At 43.0% G+C, this 25686-nt stretch overlaps 1 protein-coding gene across 1 annotated transcript; it reads left to right on the top strand.

The window, feature by feature from the left end:
* The first annotated feature begins 5023 nt into the window (after positions 1-5023).
* Positions 5024-25392, top strand: LOC144510255 (draxin-like). The gene is made up of 7 exons (XM_078239749.1): positions 5024-5104; positions 11868-12357; positions 17877-18055; positions 19207-19318; positions 20854-20943; positions 24770-24859; positions 25280-25392. The coding sequence occupies exons 1-7, from the start codon at positions 5024-5026 to the stop codon at positions 25390-25392; spliced, it is 1155 nt and encodes a 384-aa protein (XP_078095875.1).
* Positions 25393-25686: the final 294 nt, after the last annotated feature.

Below are 25686 nucleotides of genomic sequence, written 5' to 3'. Positions count from 1 at the left end.
AATGAAAAAAAGATGGCTTCATGATGTCACTTTTGAAAGATTTGTTTCTTTCTGTAGGCAGGGGTAACATTGCTACACTTTTCTCTGCGTGATGCTGCTCCACCATGGAGAATCGGAAGAATTATTGAGGATAAGAAGCTAAGATAACACCATTGTCTACAATAGAATGAATCTCTGGGCTGATATGAAGATAGATTTCTTGTACAGGATCATTAAGTTGTAGAAGCTCTGAAGATTCTGCCTCAGCCTCTGCTGTGAAAGATAGCTCTAGTGGGAGAAGATGTTTAGCTGGGGTTGAAGTATGGGCATCAATTTACTTTCAGAAACAGGTGCTACCAACTCTTTGGCACTCTGATACTTTGAACTCAAGCATGGAATCAAGCATGGGGTTCTACCTGGAAGACTCATGGTTAACCAATGATAGACTAGACATTGCTTTAGTAAGTTCAGTGGAATAAAGATCTGAATGTGGCTCAGTCACAAGAAACACAGCTGACTTCTCAAAATAAAGTGACTTCACATGATTTGGCTGTTGATTTGAATAAGATACCAACTTCTAGGACACCACCCTCCAGCAGATTATTGAATGCTACAATGACCTCTTCCTTCATTACCAACTCAGGTCCGAAAGGCTTCCTTGCACATAGTCACTGTCCATCGCAGTGGCTCCTGTATCTGCCACCTCTGCCACCTTCTATAAAGAACCAAGAGATCCACAATCTCAATATCTGCCCAGGGTCTGGTGGATGGTGTTTCTGTAATGGAAAGAATTGCCTACCAGGGGCTGGGGTCCGGGATGTGTCTGACAGTGTATTCAGGACTCTTAGGGGGGAGGGAGATAAACCACAAGTTATTGTACATGTGGGGACACACGACATAGGGAGGATAGGGGAAGGGGATATTAGGCAGGGATTTATGGAGTTGGGGTGGAAACTAAAGGCCAAGACTGACAGAGTGGTTATCTCTGGACTCTTGCCTGTACCACGGGATAGTTTAGAGAGGAATAGGGAGAGGGAAGGTTTGAATTCATGGCTGAGGGGATGGTGCAGGAGGGAGGGGTTCAGGTACTTAAGCAATTGGGGCTCGTACTGGGGAAGGTGTGACCTCTATGAGAAGGATGGTCTACACCTTAATCAGAAGGGGACCAATATCCTGGGGGGTAAATTTGCTAAGGCCATGCAGGGAGGTTTAAACTGATTCGGGGGGGGGGAGGGATCCTGAGTAGTGGGGCTGAAAGTGAGGGATGCATGGATGGGGACTGCAATGCACGGCATTGCAGAGGTGGGGTGGAGCAGGGTTTGAAATGTGTATACTTCAATGCCAGGAGTATTCGCAATAAAGTGGGTGAACTTGCAGCGTGGATCAGTACCTGGGACTTCGATGTTGTGGCTATTTCAGAGACATGGATAGAGCAGGGGCAGGAATGGATGCTGCAGGTCCCGGGGTTCAAATGTTTTAGTCGAAGTAGGGAAGGAGGTAGAAGAGGGGGAGGGGTAGCATTATTGGTCAGAGATTGTATCACAGTGTCAGAGAGGAGGTTTGATGAGGACTTATCTGTTGAGGTAGTATGGGCGGAGATTAGAAATAGGAGAGGAGAGGTCACCCTGTTGGGAGTCTTTTATAGACCTCCTAAAAGTTCCAGAGAGGTTGAGGAAAGGATTGCGGAGTCAATCCTGCTTAGGAGTGAAAGTAATAGGGCAATTGTTATGGGGGATTTTAACTTGACTAATATTGACTGGAATTGTTATAGCTCTAGCTCGTTAGAGGGGTCAGTTTTTGTTCAAAGCGTGCAGGAAGGTTTTTTGACTCAGTATGTAGACAGGCCAACTAGAGGTGAGGCTATATTGGATCTGGTGCTGGGAAATGAGCCAGACCAGGTGCTAGACTTGGAAGTTGGTGTGCATTTTGGTGATAGTGACCACAATTCGGTTACGTTCACCTTAGTGATGGAAAGGGATAGGCATGAACCTCGGGCCAGTGGTTTTAGCTGGGGGAAGGGTAATTATGAGGCTATTAGGAGAGAATTAGGAAACATAGGTTGGACTAGGAGATTACAGGGACTGGGAACGTCCGACATGTGGAGTTTTTTCAAGGAGCAGCTACTGCGAGTCTGTGATAGGTATGTCCCTGTCAGGCAAGGAGGAATTGGTAGGGCTAGGGAACCGTGGTGCACCAAAAAAGTTTCTTTGTTGGTTAAAAAGAAAAAGGAGGCTTATGTTCGGATGAGACGTGAGCACTCGGGTAGTGCACTAGAAAGCTTTAGATTGGCTAAGAGGGAGTTGAAGAGCGAGCTTAGAAGGGCTAAAAGGGGACATGAGAAGACTTTGGCGGATAGGGTTAAAGAGAATCCTAAGGCGTTCTATAGGTATGTCAAGAACAGAAGGTTGGTTAGGGCAAGTTTAGGGCCAGTTATAGATGGCAGAGGGAAGTTATGTGTGGAACCGGAGGAGATTGGTGAAGCATTGAACCAATATTTCTCTTCGGTGTTCACGCAAGGGGACATGAATATAGCTGAGGAGGACACTGGGTTGCAAGGGAGTAGAATAGACAGTATTACAGTTGATAAGGAGGATGTGCAGGATATTCTGGAGGGTCTGAAAATAGATAAATCCCCTGGTCCGGATGGGATTTATCCAAGGATTCTCTGGGAGGCAAGAGAAGTGATTGCAGCGCCTCTGGCTCTGATCTTCAGGTCGTCGTTGGCCTCTGGTATAGTACCAGAAGATTGGAGGTTAGCGAATGTTGTCCCATTGTTTAAGAAGGGGAACAGAGACTTCCCCGGGAATTATAGACCGGTGAGTCTCACTTCTGTTGTCGGCAAGATGTTGGAAAAAATTATAAGGGATAGGATTTATAGTTATTTGGAGAGTAATGAATTGATAGGTGATAGTCAGCATGGTTTTGTGGCAGGTAGGTCGTGCCTTACTAACCTTATTGAGTTTTTTGAGAAAGTGACCAAGGAGGTGGATGGGGGCAAGGCAGTGGACGTGGTATATATGGATTTTAGTAAGGCGTTTGATAAGGTTCACCATGGTAGGCTTCTGCAGAAAATGCAGATGTATGGGATTGGGGGTGATCTAGGAAATTGGATCAGGAATTGGCTAGCGGATAGGAAACAGAGGGTGGTGGTTGATAGTAAATATTCATCATGGAGTGCGGTTACAAGTGGTGTACCTCAGGGATCTGTTTTGGGGCCACTGCTGTTTGTAATATTTATTAATGATCTGGATGAGGGTATAGTTGGGTGGATTAGCAAATTTGCTGATGACACCAAAGTCGGTGGTGTGGTAGACAGTGAGGAAGGGTGTCGTAGTCTGCAGGAAGACTTAGACAGGTTGCAAAGTTGGGCCGAGAGGTGGCGGATGGAGTTTAATGCGGAGAAGTGTGAGGTAATTCACTTTGGTAGGAATAACAGTTGTGTTGAGTATAGGGCTAACGGGAGGACTTTGAATAGTGTGGAGGAGCAGAGGGATCTAGGTGTATGTGTGCATAGATCCCTGAAAGTTGGGAATCAAGTAGATAAGGTTGTTAAGAAGGCATATGGTGTCTTGGCGTTTATTGGTAGGGGGATTGAATTTAGGAGTCGTAGCGTTATGTTGCAACTGTACACAACTCTGGTGCGGCCGCACTTGGAGTACTGTGTGCAGTTCTGGTCCCCACATTACAGGAAGGATGTGGAGGCTTTGGAGAGGGTGCAGAGGAGGTTTACCAGGATGTTGCCTGGTATGGAGGGGAGATCCTATGAGGAGAGGCTGAGGGATTTGGGATTGTTTTCGCTGGAAAGGCGGCGGCTAAGAGGGGATCTTATTGAAACATATAAGATGATTAGAGGTTTAGATAGGGTGGATAGTGATAGCCTTTTTCCTCTGATGGAGAAATCCAGCACGAGGGGGCATGGCTTTAAATTGAGGGGGGGTAGTTATAGAACCGATGTCAGGGGTAGGTTCTTTACCCAGAGGGTGGTGAGGGATTGGAATGCCCTGCCAGCATCAGTAGTAAATGCGCCTAGTTTGGGGGCGTTTAAGAGATCCGTAGATAGGTTCATGGACGAAAAGAAATTGGTTTAGGTTGGAGGGTCACAGTTTTTTTTTTTAACTGGTCGGTGCAACATCGTGGGCCGAAGGGCCTGTTCTGCGCTGTAATGTTCTATGTTCTATGTTCTATGAAAGTAATTCACTGCTTACTGAATAAACCTCCTCAGCTGCTATAGGCTGAGAGTCCACTGGTTCTACATAACCTCAATGTTTGTTCCATGAAATGCATCGGGTTGTGTAAATGGTGGTCATCATCCACTTTTTTTCAGGAATTTCAGTAAGATGCTAACATCTCCACTCAATAAGGATGTGCATGGTTTGTGAACAACAAAGAAAATCAACAATTTGTTGCCCTTTGTAACAAAGACATGCAATTAGGTGCTTTTCATTGGAAGGCCTGTGCTACCTAGACTTTGCAATTTGCTATTTTGATTGATGAAGGGGTATTGCTTGAAGCCAGTCCAGATGATCTGCTAGCATGTTAATGCCAGCTCCAGTGTTAATTTTAAAATTAGTGTCAAAGCCTTTAACTTGCACAGTAACAGACCAAGAGCCTTGATTAGGGTAATGTACTTCCCCTAGAAATCCTGTAGTTTTATCTCTGTCTTATATCCAATTTGTTGGATGGAATGTGTCTCATAAATATTTTCTGTCTTCTTCCTCAATTAAAGTTGTTGGACTTCCAGAAGCTTGAACTATCTAGTCTTACCACATTGCCCCTGCTGGGCAATCTTGGCATCTGTGTTGTTTCTTTGCATCACAGCATAAAAAAAGGGCTGCTGTGGGATTTCCTACCCTTTCGCATGATTTGGTAGGCTTTTGAGTGGGCGGAGCCACTGCCCCAGGCCTACCCAGTTAATAGAGTGATCTAGAGCCTTGGTATAGCGCAGAATTATAGCCTGATTTTGGCCTGCCTTGCATATTGAACTGCTTGATCCAAGGTGCAGTTGTCCCTGGTCTGTAAAATAAAAATCAGAAAGCTTCTCATCATGGACCCCAATGACAATGTGGCCGCAGATGAGCTCAAGTTTCAAAGCCCTGTATCCACAAGAGCTCGCTGGGTAATACAGGTCAGTAAGAAATAATTCAACTGATTCCTGTGGTCATAGGGACCTTTGGTTAAAGCATGAATAATCTTATCACTAGATTTCACTTTGGGCTAAAACACATGTTGAAGGCTTTGAGAATGACGTTGAAGTCTAAAGAGGATTCTTCCACCCCCTGCCTCAGGAGGACATCATCAGTGGACCCACGGCATAAAGAAACAAACTGACCTGGCGCTTCTGCTCTTTAGCACAAAGGCTCGATGCTGCTCGATTTCAGAAGTGCTACTCCCAGTTTTGACCTCTTTGCGTGCCATTGAGACTATCAAATGGGTGAAGTAGGAGCAGCGATTGCCACTGGGTACAGACATCATTATCCTCCACCATTTTGCCTCCTTCTTGGTTAGGTTCATAAATTCTTCACTCTACTAGATCTTTCTGCACTTTTTTCTGCCATGATTCAATCAATGACACCAATGTTTGATTCAATTGGTATTACCACCACTGCTATCATGTTTCATATACCTGTGGCGTGGTTGCTGGCTTCTGGTATGTGTAACCTATTCAATCTAGATAAATTGTAGTTTTACTCTAGAACTCGCTTTCAGTTGGTTTATCAACACTATATATAAGAGGTTGCAGCGTAGATACCACTCTCAAGAGTCTAGCACATAACTGCTGATGTCACTGATATATCATGGCTTACATCACTCATTAGCATGACTTCTATTAACCTATTGCACTACACCCACTCTGTGTACTAAATCAGTTAAAACTCTCCTTCATTTCTATTTTCAACTTTTACCTGACCAGTCAGCAAGACTATTATTTGCAGATTCATAAATTTAAAATGATTGGCAAAAAAAACAGAGCTGCCATGAGGAAACTGTTTTTACACAGCAAGTTATTGTGATCGGAAAGGATGATGGAAGCAGATTCAAAAGGAATTGGAGAAATACTTGAGGGGAAAAAATACCCAGCTGGAGTAGGGTGGGGGGGGAGTAGCTCTATCAAAGAGCCAACACAATGGGTTGAATGACCTTCTTCATGATATTTTGTTCCATGATTTGCAGGATGGATACAAAACAGAAAATAGTGTTTTCCTGTGTTCCTAGAAATCTTTAAGGTTATGAAAGGGATTGATAGGGTTAACATAGATAACCCACTTGGAGGGCAGACCAAAACCAGGGATCATGAATTTCAGATAGCCACTAATGAACCCAATTGGGAATTCAGAAGAAACTTATTTACCCAGAGAATGGTAAGAATTTTTATCAGTGAGGTGAATGGGATAGATGCAGTTAAAGGGCAGCTAGAAAAACACCAGTGAGAAAGAATATATGCTGATTGGGTGAAATGAAGATGGAAAGAGGAGGAGGTTTGTGTGGACCATAAACACTGGCATGGACCACTTGCGCCTCTTGGTTTATTTCTGTCCTGCAATGTTTTTTGTCAATAGAAACACAATTAAAATCTCATTATTATCTGTTATGTGTCTCCCTGATCATAAACACTGGATTAATCTGATGTCACTCACATGTCCTGATTCTCCCTAGGTTGAGGGATGGCTAATGCATTTCCATTTCTGTATTCAGTTTTCTGTCCTGCAATGTTCTCTCACTTAATGTATCACAATAACAAACATTAGAAATGAAATAAAAGCAGAAAATGCTCGATAAACGCAGCAGGTCTGGCAGCATCTGTGGAGAGAGAAGCAGAGTTATGCACTGTAGGGATTCTATGAACGTCAGTTCAATCCTTTAAATCCAATCTCCATTGTTTCTTCTGGTCCTTTCAGAGCTTTACTTCCCTAGATACCCAGTCGCTGATTAAGCATCTCAAATGTACCTGTGACTTCTGGTCAGTATTTTCTGTATTGTAACAGTTATTGTAACAGTAAATTAAAGCGTTTGTTCCCTGGGATTTTTTTTACTGCATAACTTGAATTTTTAAGACTGTCAATCCTTATTCTGAACTGCCTTACTGAAGCAAAAAGTCATTCCTGGCATAAAATTGTCCCGTCGTTATTTTAAACATTGACTCAGATGGCCCTTCAATCTTTTCATCCTCAGAGACTATAAAACAAATGTCCCCAGTCTCGCACCACAATTCAGTTGTTGTGGTGTTTTCTTGTTTTTATAGTCAATGTCTCCTGATTTAAGCCAAATCTCATTAACCTTTTCGAATTTTTTTTGTATTTACGAGTTAGCTTTTCCTTACTTGAATATCTAGGCCCCCGGGGAGGTAATGGCATCGTGATATTGTCGTTGCGCTAGTGATTTAGAAAGCCAGAGTAATGCTTCAGAATCCCAGGTTCAAATCCCACCATAGCAGATTGTGAAGTTTGAGTTCCATACAATTCTGGAATTAAAAGCCTATTGATGACCATGATACTATTGTCGGTTGTTATAAAAACCCGTCTGGTTCACTAATGCCCTTTAAGGAAGGAAATCTGCCGTCCTTACCTGGTCTCGCCTACATGTGACTCCAGATCCACAATGTTTTTGGCTCTTAAATGCCTCTGAAATGCAAGGGCAATTAGGGATGGGCAATAAATGCTGGCCCAACCAGCAACGCTCATATTCCATGGATGATTTTTTTAAAATCCTAAACTCATCTATCCCCAATGCGTTCCTATTTGGACTGTCTCTGATTCCCATGTTAGTATTTCTACGTTTTCACACCGTGTTCGTTAAACTGCATCTGTTACCCTTTGCTCACCCCACCTAATCTATCCTCCCGTTCCACCTTCCACCACTCTCTTTCCCAGATTAGACTCTTGGATATCCTCCTCTAAAAACATGCCAAGCATACATTTCTCACACGGTTACCTGGGAGACACCACTTGTCACAGCCACCAATCTGAGAATGGTCTTTTGCTTCCTATATTCATAACCAGTTTCCTATTCGCATCCATGTCCAATTACCTCGGTTTAGCTAGCAGGACCAAACCTTCTCACATGTACCCCAACATCCACTCGCCTCCCTCTATTCACCACCTCAGCAACTCAGTTAGGGCAAAGATCTCATTAGGTGGGCATGGCCCTCTGCCTCTAGTTTTTAATCTTTTATTTTGTATTTGCTTTTCTCTTTCTCTGGTTGCATTTCTTTATTCTTTCGGGTTGCGCCCGCCCCCGTCTGTCGCTGACATCATTGTCGAGAGCGCGCCCCGGGAGCGCGGATGCTCAGCTCTGTCCCAGTCTCTGAGATATTGAATCTTCGCTTGTATCAGATTGTGGACAGCGGTCGTTCTCTGTGCCCCGTCCCCCCGGCGACAGACAGGTAGGAAGTGTCCTGACCGGCGGTGATGCTCAATCCCAAAAAGACGCCCCTTTTCAAACGTTGTTCAGGGCGATGGCTGTCCATTCACCTGCAGCCCATCTGTAAATGACTCTTTTAGGATTTTCATAATGTTTGTGTTTACTGGAGCAGAGACAATAGCAGGTGGTTGTCAGAATGAAAGTGTGTGTGTGTCTGTCTGTCAGTCTATGTGTCTGTCTGTCGGTGTGTATGTCTGTGTCTGCACCTCTGTCTCTCTCTCTCGAGCCGCTGGGTAGGAACCCAATCTGTGTATAAATTGTTTTCTGTCAAACTGAAAAGGACTCCAAGGTGTGTTGAGTATCGCACGAGGTGGGGAGCAACGAACATTCATTGTGTGCAGAAAAGATCCTCTTAAATTTCTGCATTTGGTTGGCAGTAGCTTATTCAGATTGGGAAAGGTATGTTCCAAGCTTGTGCTAAGTGTTTGGGATTTGATATCCAGTAATACAGGAGCAGAAGTTCGCGCACTGTTTGAACCCTGGTGCTCCTTTTGTGTCTTGTATTGGACACTAAGGGTATTGAACGGTCTGTATGGTGGCTGGACTCCAGCACTGCTTTGAACATTTGACCATACCCCGGGGATTGGAATGGAGGTGATGTACATGTCTAATGAGACTTGGAAACAATGCTTTGTGAATCTGACACCGAACATGTTCCTGACAGTTGTTAGTAGGTTCGGGCTGTAGCCAAGGTGTTCAGTGCAAGTGGCCAATCTATGCATGTGATGCCGGAGAACAGGAATTCTGGGGGTACTTACGGAAGATGCTGCAAGTTTATCTCGGAAGCTTAAGCGATGTTTGGTGTTAGAGCAGATGGGAGATGAGAGAGTGTCTCTATGGGGAGCTGCAGATAATTAACATTACCCCTGAGGCCCGGGAGATACCCGTTCAACAATAGAGATTTAAAGCTGAATAACTCCCGCGGAATATAATTATCCTTTCCAAACATTACTTCCTCCGCCTTTTAGTCACACATCTGGATATTGATATCCAATGTTGTATGATTTTTTTATTGTGCGATATATTTTTGCAAAGTCCAGTCTTATGGTTCGTCAGTCACATTGACCTTTTCCTTTTTCTCCCCTCTGTCTAAATTCCTCTCGCCCCGACGAGATTCTTTCTTGCTGAGGTACAGATTCATAGGTACACAAACGGACCAAGTTGTTGTTGGCCCAGACAATGTGGGCGCAGTATTCACCATAACGGGATCACCACTAACCAAACTCCTGTCCTCATACTTCACACGTCACGTGCATTTTCCAGCAGGAGGCATTCCTGCTGGAAAATGCACGTGAATGGTGTTCAGGACTAGATTTCCTGGCTGATTTTCCTCTCCCTTACCATGGATCGCTAGCTACTGTAATTCACGTGGTCATAAAGAACACTGAATAATTCATTGCAGTACTCCTACCACCTCCTGACGCCTCAAAATATTTCCACCATCTACAAGACACGAGTCAGGAGTGTAATGGAATAGTCTCCATTGCCTTGTTCAGTCCAAAAACAAACACTCAAGGAATGCAATACTATTCAGGACAAAGCAACATTCACTCCCTACACCACCAGTAAAACGTAATTGCATTAGTGTGCCATCTACAAGATGCACTGCAGCAAGCAACATGCCAAGGCTTCTTTGACAACATTTTCCATACCCACAAATGCTGTAAAACTCTATGGGGGGAATTTTCCCATGCCACCCGCCACAGGAATTGTACCATGTAAAGGTCCATTGACCTTGGGGGTGGGATTTTCCAGTTTTGGGACAAGCGCAACTGGAAAATCGCGCCCAATGACTCTATGACATCTAGTACCTAGAAGGACCAGGGAAGCAAGTACAGGGGAACATTATCACCTGCAAGTACCCCTCTAAATCACACATCATCTTGACTTGGGAATATATCACCAGGTCAAAATCCTGGAGCTCCCTCCCCAACAGCACTGTGGATGTATCTATACCCACACAGACTACATGGTTCAGGAACGCCGCTCTGCACCACTTTGGTCATTTAATATATTCAAGGCGGAATTAGATTTTTGATCTAGAAGGAAGTTGAAGTTTATGAGGGTCAGGCAGAAAAATGGGGAAAAGGCCACAAATCAGATCAGCCATAATCTTATTGAATGGTACAGTCGGCTTGAGGAGCCTATTTATAAGCCTTACTCCTGCTCCTATTTCCTATGTTCCTTGTTAAATCTTAGCAGATCTGTCAGCATCTGTAGGGAGAGAATAGGGCCAACGTTTTGAGTCTGAATGACAAAGGGTCATCTGAACTCGAAATGTTGGCTCTATTCTCTCCCCACAGATGCTGTCAGACCTGCTGAGATTTTCCAGCATTTTCTATTTTTGTTTCAGGTTCCAGCATCCGCAGTATTTTGCCTTTATCCTATGTCCTTGTGTTCAAGGACTATTTTGGGTGGGTAATAAATGCTCTCCTTGCTACAAATGTCCTCTTCTCCATGTGAGGGACTCAATAGGGGGAGAAGTGGAAGAAAGGGAAAGTCATGCCAGAATCATTTATGGACAAGCTGAAGTGTGGAGGAATGTGCATCACTATTGGGATATGGAAGCAGGCACAAGACCAACACTGCATTATGGGTATGTTAACAAAGAGAGGAAAATTTAGTTTTTACACTTGTGTCTAATAGTGTGAAAGAGTTATTTAGTTATTAAGGTTTTCAGTTGTATCTCAGCATTAATAAACTCTAACTTAGACCTAAGCCCACCTCTTGTTCCTTTCCAAACCTACTGCCATTCTTTGAAAGAGATGACACAGAACCAGAGAGCAGAATAGCGTCCTTCTGTTCGCAACTATCATTCTCACTCAGTTTTTATCACACCCCTGTGCAATTTTGGACTTGGCAAAAAAACACCTTGCTATATTAGCTTTGAATTTTTGTTCTTTGGACTAGAGGGAATACTAAATGAAATGGAAAAGGAAGTGTGAGTGACACTCATTGTAGCCTGCACTGAGCCACATTAGGATGGCCTGTAAATATCACAGAACATGTCACTGAGCACAATAACAGCCGAGGTTAAGGGTTTGCTTGTCATTTTGCCAATGTCTTTCCTTAGTCCTATTTTTTTCCTGAAGACACTACCTGTTGTTGAGGTATAGGATCCATCAGGGGTCATTGCATGATAATCTAACTGAATTTCCCCCTCCTTGCCCTTATTGTAGTGCAGGGACACTGAGACAAATTGGAATGCTCCTACAAGAATTTTGACTGATATAGGCCGAATCTAAGAAGTCCAGCAACTGAGTCCCAAATCCTATCCTGGAACTGGCTAGTTATGCAAAGCTTTTACCATCTGAACTATTGGGGGAGTTTTGATTGATGTTGGCACCCACTAAAGCTAATTATGCAAATGCAATGGTGGTTAATCTACCCCTGAGTGTTGTACAGCACATAATACTTTATCAACAATTGTAATAAAACTCTCTGGTTCACCTCGCATGTTTCTTCTTTAGATTAATCATATGAAGGAAATGGCTCACTGGTACCTCATGTCTCCTTTCCTCTTCCTCTTGGCTTTTGATGGTCTAAGCCATGTCTGTGCTCTGGAAACTGGAACCAGAGGGAAGAAGAGCACACTGCAGCCACCAGACAGCAGCAATGATCTGAAGAGACACGAGTCCTGGCCAGACCCCCCCAAACCTGGCCGCAAACATGGCGTACAGAGGAAAGACAAAGCCAACACCATGGTAACCAGAGTACTGGTGGCAGACAGACCAGATGAGGACAGTGTGGGGTTGGAGAGTCTGACTCCAGTGCGTGTGGAGACAGACAGTCTGGAAAGAACAGCAGCAATGCAGCAGGAGAGAGTAATGGGCCAGAATGGTCAATTTTATCCTCGAATGCCAGAAAATTACCCAACAGGAGAATCTGCAAATAAAGGGAAAAAGCACAACAGAGACCATAAGAAGCCAAATAGGAGAGAGAGAGCTCGACACAATAAGGGTAAGAGGGATTTTGGAGACATCAGTGAAAAATATTTTAAATATTTTTAGAATTGGAAAAGATGCTTTAGCATTGGGATTAACCAGACAAATTTATTCTATAAAATGTACAATTTTAAACTAAAATAATTAGAAATTATTATAAAAATCCAATTATAACAGCAATAGCTCCAGGGTTTGTATTTTTTATTTAGATTTACTCAACAGTAAATTAAATTTATATCAAGAATAACAAACCCAGAAGCTGGTGTGTGATTACTTACCAAGATTTGATTATTTTACAAAGTTTCTATCTTGTCATGTTCTAATTGCTCAGTCTATGTACATTCCACCTTCCATAAACTTCAGCTCATCCAAATCCCTTGTTGCCCATATCTCATCCCACAGAAACTCCCATTCAGCAATTACCCCTGTCCTCTCGGATCTTGCCTCCATTGTCCTCCTCAACATTTCAATTTGAAATTTGGATAATTGTGTTTAAACCCTTTTGTGGCCTTTCCCCTCCCTGTCTCTGAAGCCTCCTCCAGCTTTTCCCAAAACTTTGCTCCTCTGACCCTTACCTCTTCTACATCTCCTCCCTACTCCATTATTGGTGGTTGTGTTGTGAGTGGAATTTCCTCTCCTAAACCACTCTGTCTCTCCACTTTCCTCTCCTTCTTTAAGGTCTTCCTTGAAACCCATCTCTTTGATCAAGGTTTTGGTCATTCCTCCTAATCTCTTCTCCTTGGCTTACAATCTTTTATTTTCTTATGCATTAGGACATGTTCCTACATTCAAATACACTATTTAATTTTTGCCTCTGCTTTACTTCTGCCTTTTCTCTTCCCATGTAACACCCTCTTCTGCTGTCTCTTCCTATCTTTTTCTTTGTCCATCCTATCAAGCTCCTTCAGAATTGTGTATGTTTAAATTAGATTGCTTCTCATTCTTCTGAACTCTGGAGTTTAGAAGACCAATTTATTCAGCCTCTCATCATTGAACCCTCATCCGAGGGACCAATTTAGTGAACCTTCACTGTACCACCTCCAGTGCAAGTAAAACCTTTCTTAATTATGGAGAACAAAACTGTACGCATGGTACTCCACATGTAGTCTCAGCAAAACCCTATACAACAATAGCAAAACTTTGTTAGTCTTGTACTTCTGTCCCATGCCATTTGCCTTCCTAATTGCTTGCTGCAACTCCACGCTAACTTTCTACATTCCGTGTACAAGAACACCCAAGTCTCTTTGAACATCAACACTTACAAGATTTTTACCTTTTAAAAAATACTTTTCTTTTTTATTCTTACTACCAAATGCACCTTTCCCATCCCTACTCAGGGATTGGCCGCACTCTCTCCATGCCACTCCCATCCTGCCCAGAATTGTTAATGGAAGTTCTGCATTTGAGATATGAATAAATGTGCAGTTTCAAGGAAAGGTAATGTTCAGCTGCTGGTGTGGAACATTGATGGACTGATGCACATGCAGAGTGTAAGGTGATAATCACAAACCTGATAGTTTGATGCAAGGACAAAGTAATAACTGTCCTCACCAACGGTTGGGAGATCTGAAAAAATGGGAGAAAACAGATGAGAGAAAAAGACACAAATGAAGAATGTTCTCAATGTGGTTTGATTGACCTGAATCTCACTTCTTTGTTCATTATGTCAGTAATAATCTGGTTTTACAAGGGAGGTTGCATCATTCTGATGCTTGCTTTTGAAGTACAACTGCATTTGGGTGAATAGATGGGTCGACTCCTATGGTGTAAACGCAAAGTCCAACGCAGGAACTACCATTTATTGACTCTAATTTGGTGCACCTGACAGTGAGAGGCTTGAAGAAATGTCAGGTGAGATGATGTGGAAAGATTTTATTTTCTGTGACCTACATTTATCTGACTGTTATTCAAAGCAATATGGCATTTCCAACACAGCTGAGCCTTCAGAGCTGGAAGCCCCTGGCCACAGAACATCCAGCTGTTTGTTAAGATTTTGTTCAGCTAGTGCGTAAAGGTTTGTTTGTAATTAGCTTTCTGAACAGTGTGCCAATCATTCTTTGCAAAACAATTAGCCTCCAATTTTTTCAGTTGTCTGGAAATTATGCAAGAAGTTTTCCTGTAATGGCTTATGGAAATGTATTGAGAGCACTAATAGATTGTCCAGATCTACAACTTTTATCAAAGCTCAAAACCCTCTCCATATGTTATAGGATAATAAAAGCCTTCTCTTTTGTTACACTTTATAACCAGTGCCATGTGTTTTTCATGCCTGTGTCAGTTGTATCCTGTAAAATTAACCTCAAACAGCGAATGCATTCTCTGCTAAAATCACTGACTTCTTTTTAAAAAGCCATTGAATAGCAAAGGATGCATAACTGGTTATTCCCACTTCATTTTAATAGACTCCGTGTAGGAACAATTTGTGCATAATTGGGTATTCCCACTTCATTTTAATAGACTCTGTGTAGGAACAGTGTGTACTGAATGTCTCAATAGTTTATAATTGGTTGGGGGGGGGGGGGCGGTGGTGAGGTGGGTGGCAGCATTGGTGGGGGGAGGGCGGCGTGGCTGGAGGGGAACCTGGACAAGCATTTGTTGTTCAAAGGCTGCTGCCGGTCCTCAAAGGAGTGTGTTTTTGTTTCCTCACGAATCACTTCAGTTATTAGTGTCACAAAAGTCCAGTTATAGGAAATGCTGCAAAGGATTTCGATATCACTTTGTTTGGGTGGAGATGAGGATCACACTGTTCGGGTGATTGTGGGGAGGTCACACTGTTGGGGAGGGGATTATGCAGTTTGCATGGAGGCGGCTCAGTGACTAGTCCTCCATATGCTACAGAAGTTTCTCAGACTCAGGTAGTGTATCAAGGTAAATGTAAGCTTTTATATTATTGCTATTGAAGTCCAACATACTTGGCACTGACCAAAACAGCAGCTTAAGGAACTCAGCATACAAAGTATGAAGACAAACATTTCATTTTTTCAACAGCCTTTATTGAAGAAAAGCTACAGGTTGCAATTTTGAAGTGTGACACATCAATATTCAACCAACATTGACATTAGAAGCAATATTGGAATGAACTCTCTCAAGGAAGGATGTGTGGTAACCTTGGGTTGGTGCTGGGACTCGATCAGTCTTTCCCATCTGGGTTTCTTGCATGTGTTTCCAGATGTTTGTAAGTAATGCACTGTTAGTGAAGAACAGCTGGCCTTTCAGTTGGATGTAAAAGATGCCATTGTGCTATTTCAAAGAGCAGGGGCATTCTGCCCGACGTCCTAGTAAATATTGATCCTTCAATGAACATTATTAAAATAATGAATCTTGTCATCTCATATCTGTCTGTTGGACATTCCTATGTGCAAATTGGGTGGCAGGTTTCCTACATTGCAGCAGTGACTACACTTCAAAAGTGCTTCATTGACTGTAAAGCACTTTGGGATGTCCTCGGATCATGAAATGCACTGTGTAAATGCAAGTCTTTCTTTTACAATGCTGGTGTCCTTGCCCTTTGAATTAGTGTCCTTCATTTATTTCTCCCCTTATCTAAATCATATAAGGCTGTTAGAATTCCAAACGGGTTTTTGAATCTCGACACTTTGCTCCATGCTCATTTAGAAATAGGGAGGGAAGTAATGCAAAACGAACATCTTCTATAGCAACAACACATATTGCATGGAGCCAGATGCAGACTGGAAAATAAAATGTACCCAGTTTCACAATTAACCTTTGCAACAGCAGTCTAGCTTCAAGAATGTGCCGGATCATGCACTTGGGGAGTTCAGAGCCAGTCTGAAGCTCACTGGAACAATATGGCTGCAAACTAAGGACTTTATTAGCATAATGATGCTATTTAAAAGAGGGCAAACATTGTCCAGCAGAGCAGCCTCCAGGATGACCACTTCTTTCTTTCACAGGGATTCAAATGTGTGAAACTAATTCTTGATTTGTCCTCCTGGACAGTGAGACTTTGTGCAACCAATAGGGCATCATTAAACAGGCATGGCATTAGATTCAAAATTCCTGTGTGATTTTAGATGTAAATGGAATTAGCCAGTTGTGTGAAATTTGACCATAAATCCCACGAAAAGCATGCAGTCATATTGATAATGTTTCAGTTAGACCTCATGGGGCCATAGAGTGCTGGTTGATGTGGTGTCTGTTCAAAGGGACCATGTGGTTAGAAATGTCTCTGGGAGATTCGTGGCCAGGAAGAGGATGTGGCATTAGGAGAGAGTAATAAACTGAAATTGGGGAATTGGGGATTTCCTGAATGTTTGAATTTTGCAGAATATTTACATGAGTGACAGTGAACTTCATTGTTAAATAATTTAGCGGATGAAGAATATTGTCAGGGACCCACATGTGCAGTTGATCAGCAGTTGTGCATTAATCTTGCACTGTTCCCTTGCTGGTGAGCAAACTGTCCTGTGCCAATTGCTACTGCTGATACTATCAGCAAAGGGAATAAAACTGGGTTTCAACAGTCCTTCCTGGGGTCAGGGGTGTGGGGGCATGATCCTAACTCTCTCTTGACCTTTTCCCCATCAGTGTTTTTAATCTTAAACCAGTTGTCGCATTTGAAATGTCAAATAAAGGCAGCGTGTGTTGCAAATTTACTAATTTGGTTCATTATTACTTTGGCTTTCACACTGTGAGCAATTGCGCCTCAAAGTGACAGAGAGAATAATATCCAATTAAGAAATGCAAGCCAAAGGTACAAAATATCCAGCAGATTTGCAACTCAGCCACACCAAGCAGTGCCCTACCACCCAGAAAGTCCCTGTCACTTTATAATGCTGTCACCTAGAAGGTTTCTGTTACCTGATCACACCATCACCCAGAAGGTCCCGGTCACCCAATAGGTTCCTGTCACCTTATTATTGTTTCACCAAACAAATCTCTAGAACAACCAGGGAGATCCATCCCTGTCATACAGTCATCCACAGTAAGAAGTCTCACAACACCAGGTTAAAGTCCAACAGGTTTATTTGGTAGCAAAAGCCACTAGCTTTCGGAGCACTGCTCCTTCATCAGATATGTGGGAGTTCTGTTCACAAACAGGGCATATAAAGACACAAACTCAATTTACAAAATAATTGTTGGAATGCGAGTCTTGAAGACTCGCATTCCAACCATTATTTTGTAAATTGAGTTTGTGTCTTTATATGCCCTGTTTGTGAACAGAACTCCCACATATCTGATGAAGGAGCAGCACTCTGAAAGCTAGTGGCTTTTGCTACCAAATAAACCTGTTGGACTTTAACCTGGTGTTGTGAGACTTCTTACTGTGTTTACCCAAGTCCAACGCCGGCATCTCCACATCATACAGTCATCCAGCAGATCCCTGTCACCCAGATGCCTCTGCCATTCAGCAGGTCCCTATCGCCTTGTCATGTGGATTCAATTGTTATGCTGTCATCCAGCGGTCTTTGTCACCCACCTTGTTCAACACCCACCTTGTTTGACATCCTATCAGCTATTTATTTTTTAACTGCAGCTGATTAATCGATATTAATACGTATCCCTTCTCTGCAGGGAAAGTGCCAGGTGCTGAGTTAATTCCATTCTTAAAGGATCTGACAAGAAGCAAGGAGACAGACGAGCTTTCCACAATGTCCCTGCCGATGTCCAGCACCATTGTGACCAGCACATTGCTGACCACTATCACAACCGAGGAAGCACCAGCAACAAAATCTAGGGGTACACGGCAACAGGTAAACTAGATTTCCTGGGTCATGAGCTACACTGTAGTAACCAGGAGCAGCGAGATGGAGACTTAAAGGTGGAGAAAAATTGTATTTACAGAAAGATTGCTAAAAGAGAAAACTGAGAATGTTTGTCACTGATGGTGGAGGGTGCACAAGGGAGCAGAGTTAGAAGAAATTATGGCTCATTATAGCCAGAAGGGTGGAGATGATGGGTTGAGGAGGAGTTATATATGGATTTATGAATGAGGATGGGGGTTTTGAAATCAATACATTGTGGAATAGGGTGACAGTGTAGGTGAAGAGGGTTAGAGTGATAGGTAGGCAAACAGTATAAGATGGGATGCAAGCAGTTGAATTTTGGAGTTTCTAGGGGCCAACAAGAATGGACTCAAGTCTGGAGCTGACATAAGTGCAGATAAAGGTTTTGGTCACAGGTGCAGGTGATAGAGGTGAAAGAAGCAGATGTTGTGGAGATGGAAGTTAAGGGGGCTCAGGTGTGGGCTTTGGAGGTTATGTCTCAGTCAGACAGCTTGTCACAGTTGCATTCCATCTGCTGCAGTCTGACCAAAGCTTTAAAAATCAGATGAAGGAAATAACAAAGGCTGCAGATAGCTGAGGAAATTGTGGCTCATTCACAACTTGATATCAGAGAAGCTGATAGTGTATAAATAGTTGTGTTTTTTTAATTCTCAGCATGTGCCATCAATTGTAAAGCTGACATTTATTTCCAGAGCTTTTATCTGAATTCAGATTCTCGAGTTACCATTATTGGGATTTGCAGTCACTGTGTCAGTGAGGTAAACTGATGTATATTCTTCTCAGGTCCCCAAGGTTCCTTGCACAAGGGTCATGAGTTGTTGGATAACTGTTGCCTGGTGGGTCATCTCCAAATTCATCTCACTAGCTATTCACCTGTCTGGTCTCTGTACAGTTTGCAAATGATTATTTCTCCCAATCTAATTACAGTCATTTTCTTTGCTCACTCACTTCATTGTCATTCATTTGCCTTGTTTTCTCTCTCTCTCTTATTTCTTCCTTATTTTATCTCTCAAACAAACCATTTTTCTTCTATGACTCCCTATTCCATCTCCATCTTTTTGTTCCATTACCTCTGTCCCTATCTCTGACCCGCTCGTTGTTTTCTTGAGCATATGTAGGTCGGAGCAAGAACAGTTGCTGAGGTGAATCCCACTCTTGACATGACGCTCTTTGATTGGACAGATTATGAAGATATGAAGCCAGAAATGTGGCCTTCAGCAAAGAAAAAAGGTAATGGGTGAGGAGTGTGAGCATGGGGTGGTGGTGGGGGGTGGTTGGGGGGTGGGGGGGGGGGGGCGGGGGGGGGGGGGCGGGGGGGGGGGGGGGAACCAATATGTGCTGGGTTTGCAAGTGCAAAGAGATCCTTCCTAACATCATCCCTGAACATTTTACCTCTAATTTTAAGGTTATTCTGGTGGGAGAAGTCCAGATCAAGGCAGAATAAATAGTTTCTCTCTTCCTACCCTATTAAATCCTTAAATCATTTTTATAACTTCAGTTAGATCCCGTTAATCTTCTACACTCAAGAGAATTCAATCCTCATCTATGCAACCTGTCGTCATAATTTAAACGTTTTACGAGAACATAAGAAATAGGAGCAGCAGTAGACCATGTAGCCTGTCAAGCCTGCTGCACCATTCAATATAATCATGGCTGATCTTAGGCTTCAACTTCCTTTCCTTCCTGCATCCCATATCCTTTCATTTCCTGAGAGACCGAAAATCTGTCTATATCCGAGCCTGAAATATATTCAATGATGGAGCATCCACATACCTGTAGGGTGGAGAACCCCGGACATACTCTCTTCCACCTTCTTCCATTGAGAAAAAGATACAAAAGCCTGAGGACACGTATCAACTGACTCAAGAACAGCTTCTTCCCTGCTGTCATCAGACTTTTGAATAGACCTACCTCATATTAAGTTGATCTTTCTCTACACCCCAGCAATGACTGTAACACTACATTTTGCACTCACTCCTTTCCTTCACTATGTATGGTATGCTTTGTATAGCGCACAAGAAACAATACTTTTCACTGTATACTAATACATGTGACAATAATAAATCAAATCAAATCAAAAAGATTCACAACCCCTTGAGTGACGTAATTTCTCCTCATCTCAATTCTATATGATCAGCCACTTGATCTGAGACTGCGCCTCTGTGTTTTAAATTCCCTGATCAGAAGAAACAACCTCTCAGCGTCGATGCTATCAAGCCTTTTCAGAATCTTGTATGTTTGAATGAGATCACCTCTCATTCTTCTAAACTCTGGAGAATATACACCCAATTTACCCAGCCTTTTCAGACTGGGTATCATTCTAGTGAATCTGTGTTGTACCCCCTCAAAGATGAGTATATCCTTCCTGAGTTGCAGTGCCCAGAACTGAATGCTGTTTTCTCAATGGGGTTTAACTAGAGCTTTGTACACTGTTATATAACATTGTATCGTCACCTCCTTTGTGTTCCAGCTTCTTTGAGATAGAGGTTATCCTGATATGTGATTTCTGTATTTGGACTCCTAATCTGCTCCTCCACGGTTCAAAACTTCTTGTCATTTAGCAAATGCACTGATCTATCTTTCTCAGGACCAAAGTGAATGACTTCATACTTCCCCACTCTGAACTCCATCTGCCATAGTTTTGTCCACTCAATCATCTTTGGTTTGTTAGATTGGGGCAGTTATGAATAAAAATAACTTTTACATACCAACAAAGCAATTCCTTTCCAACAAGTTGATATTTTTATTCTGTTTGTTCCTTGTAGACAAGCGTCGCAGCAAGAACCTGAGTAATGGGAACCTCACCTCACTGGCAGAAGTGGAACCATGCGATCATCATCTCGACTGCCTGCCTGGTAACCTGCACAATTCCTGACTAGCCTGAGGATTTAACCGATCACTCAATTCTTTAATAATGAATTAGGTTTCTCAGCCAAGCTTCTAGGGCAGGTATTATTACAATGACCAATGTCTGAGGTGGTCATTGGTGGCTTTCTCCATCTTTCAGCAGTGATTCTGGTAAAGAAGAAAATCAGAAAATCAAAAAATGAGAGCAAGGCTGATAGAAATGGGTAAAACAGCTGTGGCTTTGGATTGGGATCACCCGTGACCAAGTGTGACAATGCTCTGACACTATAACATGGTTACACTGCAGTCCCCTCTTCAGCCTCCTGTCAATTTTTGTCCAGTTGAGAGGGAGGTGGGAACAGAGTGCGTCATGGATATGATCTGATACTGTAATCAATGTTAGTCTTTGCTGATCTGACAGAGACCGGAAAGAAGAAGAGAAAATAAAGACTTGCATTTATATAGCACCTTTCTTTTTGATTTATTCTTGGCATGTGAGTGTCATGTTTAATGCCGACAGGACGTCTCATAGCGCTTTACAGCCAATGACGTACTTTTGAAATGAAGTCACTGTTGTAATGTAGGAAATGTGGCAGCCAATTTGTGCACAGCAAACTCCCAGAAACAGCAATGAATTACCAGATAGTCTGTTTTTGTGATGTTGACTACGAATAAATATTGACCTGAATGCCAGGAATAAACTCCCCTGTTCTACAAAAGAGTACCATGGGATGTTTTACATCTTCTTACAGGAGAAGATGGGATCTTGATTTAACTTCTTGGCTGAATACCGATAATTCTTTACGCAGAGAGTGGTTGGGGTGTGGAATGGACTGCCTGCAGTGATAGTGGAGTCAGACACTTTAGGAACATTTAAGCGGTTATTGGATAGGCACATGGAGCACACCAGGATGATAGGGAGTGGGATAGCTTGATCTTGGTTTCAGATAAAGCTCGGCACAACATCGTGGGCCGAAGGGCCTGTTCTGTGCTGTACTGTTCTATGTTCTAACTCCGACAGTGCAGTGCTCCTACGATAATGAAGTGAAGCGTCAGCCTTAATTTTTGTGCTGAAGTCAAGTGGGTCTTGAATCCACATCCTTCTGACTCAGGGGCAAGCCTTTTTGCTGGGGTGACAGAGAGAAGAAAGGAAAAGTGACACATGCAATAACCTCTGAGCAGCAGTGGCTTGACTTACTGGTAGCAATTTTGCCTCTCGTTCAAACCCCACTCTAGAGATTTGAGTACATAATCCAGGGTGAGGGAGCACTGGACTCACAGAGGTGCCATTTTTCAAATGAGACGTTAAACTGAGCCATCTGCCACATAAAATGGATGTAAAAGATCCTTCAGTTCTGATCAAAGAGCAGAAGGGTTATCCTGGTCAATATTGATCCCTCAGCAGATTAAAACATGATTTGGTCATCATCTCACTGTGAAACCTTGCAATGCATAAATTGGCTGCCACGTTTTCTTTATTACAACAGTGACCAGGGTAACCAACTGTCCTGTAATTTAAGGGATTGTCTTTTATTTTGACTGTTTGTGAATGCATTTCATGCATTATTTGTAGGATAGCCTTTGGGAGACTGAGCCTGGGAGTCTTCTCTTGTCTTTGCCTTGTGTTTTGTCAGCATGCACGTGGTGCCTGCCGGCCACCGGGCAAGCTATTGTAGTTATGGGCACCAGCAACCGCTCCCAGCCCCCATACGGTCACTCATGCCTCCCCCTCTTCTCCTAACCTGGTCCCACAGCTGGAGCATCATTTACTCTATTTCTTAAGAGTTGGTCACCCTGTTCATGATGTCATTTCAAAAGTATTTCAATGTATTTAAAGAGCTTTGAGAAAGGCACTTTATAAATGTACATTGCTCCTTTCTAAATGTGATTTGAGCAATGATTAAACTAGTTAAATCTTTCAGTCCTCTGGAACAGTTCTCAGCAAGAACACTGAAAGAGTTAATCTGATAGCTTAATATTGCTGTGATTACTTCATCCCAGGATTGTTCACTGCAGGTTTCACTCTGACTATCTCCCCCACCCCCAACCTTTCAGACTCAGTGCAGTTAATTTAACAGAGACTAAGAAATCCAGTGGGAGACTCATTAACATTAGTTGTTGAACACAATAATCTAATAGTTCACGGAGCAGAGGGGGATTAACTGTCGGTGCTGCAGGCAGTAAAACATTGGCACCTCAGAGCTACCAACTCAAGTGGAGAACAAAAGAAGACTGGATGGTGTCCTGCCGCGCTGAGTGCCTGATGCACATTCTCTGTCCTGCTGCCATCTCCACACAGCTGCTGCATAATCACTGGAGGCAATGACTGAAACAGTTATAAAACACATACCACATGGCTGTCTTGTGATTATCTATACGATTCCTGATGTCAAGTGACTTAGAGATGGTTTGTAAGGAAGCAGGGACTGGAAAAGCTTAACAGCCTTTTCCTTGTTCTTTATGAATCAAAGGGTAACCAAGTGAAGGATTTGAAACAGCAGGATTCACCCAGTTCAGCACATCTCAGGGAAGAGAAAGAACAGTGGTGATTGGACACGTGGCACTGTTCACACTGAAGGGGAATGAACCCTACATTGAAATCAAAAATAACAATGTATTCAGGAAAAAGCTCATTGTATTTGGGAAGTGTGCAGATTTGCACTGTGACCTCCAGGGTGTAAAGATTGAACTTCCTGACCAGATAGAATACACTGGTACAGAAATCAAGACCAGTATTCCAAATTCAGCATCTTCCAGAATAGACCGTGCTGAGCAGAGGGAAAGTAGATGCCCTGTACCTTTTTCCCTTCAGGCTAAGACGCAGAACAAGTTACACACAAGTCTGTGCATTTATATAGCACTCTAACATAGTAAAACATCTAAGATATTTCACATGACTGTAACAGGGCAAAAATTGACACCTAGCTACAGAATAAGATATTGGGAGAGATGACGAAAAGATTGGTTGAAGAGATTGGTGTTAAGGAGCATCTCAATGTAGATGTGAGATGTGGAAGGGTTGAGGGAGGTCATTTCAAAGCTTGGGGCCTGGAAAGCTGCAGGCACAACTACCAATAGTGGGACAAAGAGAGTGGGACACACAAGAGATCAGAATTGAAGGAACACAGGGATCTTAGGGATGTTTTACAGTTAGAGGAGGTTACAGAGAAAGTGGTGGTGATGGGTGATGTATGGAGGAATTTTAAAGCAAGAGTGAGAATTTTAAGATCTAGGCATAGCCAGACCAGGAGCCACATGGGGCAGCGAGCACAGGAGTGATAGAAGACCAGGACTTGGTGCAAGTTAGGATGTGGGTTGCAGAGTTTTGGATGAGTTGAAACTTCTGGATAGTGAAGGTCGGAAGACTGGGCAATATGAGCACTGGAATAGTCAAGTCCAAAGTGACAAAGTCATGGATGATGATTTCATCAGCAAATAGGCTGAGGTAGGGGATAGACAGGTGATGTTTGGAAAATGAATGTAGGCTGTCTTTGGGGATGGAGAGGATGTCCCAAGGTTGCAGACAGTCTGGTTCAATCTGAGACAATGGGCAAGAAGGAAGGTGAAGTTGGTGGTTAGGGAATGGAGTTTTTGACAGTGATCAAAGACAATGGCTTCCATCTTACTGATATTTAATTAAAGCAATTTCTGCTAACCCGAATCTGGATGTCTGTGCTTTATCTGTGCCGTGTCTGGCTGTGCAATATCTATCTTTGTGACATCTGTCTGGGCAGTGTCTGTCTGTCTGACATGTCAACAGTAGTTGTGGTAATTTGTACCAATATCAAATTACATCATGACCTGAGCAGTTTGTTTTGTGCCTTTTTCCTACAGGTTGGTGTTGTGACCTCCGACAGCACATCTGCAAAGCCCACAACCGGGGCCTGAACAACAAGTGTTATGATGATTGTATGTGTGCAGAAGGTGGGTGTTTCCTCTGGTTCAAGTGTATCCATAGTTACCTAGTCCTGAGTAGTAGACATCAGACCTAAGGGTTTAAGCTCCCCACTCACTCACTGGCTCCTCATCAGTTTTCCAGCGTTGTGAATCAAAGTCAGCTGAGGTCCTGAAATTGGGAGCTCACTGCTTAGTGACAACATAGGTCAAGTCCTGGGATACTGATAGGCTGTTGGGAGACAGATGTTGGTCCACAAACAAGATGCTATTAGGTTTAGGCTGGGGTTTGACTCTGTGTCACAAACTACCCATGGTGTGGATTGTAGATATCAAGATAGTAAATGGGGAAAGAGGCTATTTCACTTGAAGTGAAGTTGGTGACTGAGTCAGGTCCTGTCAGCTAAGTCCTGGGGACTGAACCCTCTAAAACTCTTCTGTCTTCACCAGGTTTTCGCTGTTATGCCAAATTCCATCGGAATCGGAGAGTGACCCGAAGGCGAGGACGGTGCGTGGAACCGGATTCCGTCAATGTTGACCATGGATCATTTATTACGGTCTGAGCAGACCTCATAAGGAATCCAGCTGTTTCGGCCCAAACAACCAGTCAATGAAAATCTTCAACTCCATTATCAGCAGTGAAAATCTTGATGGCTCCAAAAAAATACACCAGACTATCCAGATAGATGATGCCATGTCAGAGCTGCCTGGAATGAAGTCCTTGGCAATCACTCCTGTACCCCTAGTCACATTCAATACCCCCCACATACACCCAACAGCTCAATATTAAAGTCCAACAATCCCAGAACCCAATACCCAAGCATTGTAATCTACTACCCTGCTGTTGCATATAGTTC

This window comes from Mustelus asterias, chromosome 22, assembly GCF_964213995.1.
Source record: "Mustelus asterias chromosome 22, sMusAst1.hap1.1, whole genome shotgun sequence".
NCBI lineage: Eukaryota > Metazoa > Chordata > Chondrichthyes > Carcharhiniformes > Triakidae > Mustelus > Mustelus asterias.
This window is presented reverse-complemented; position numbering and strand designations above follow the sequence as displayed.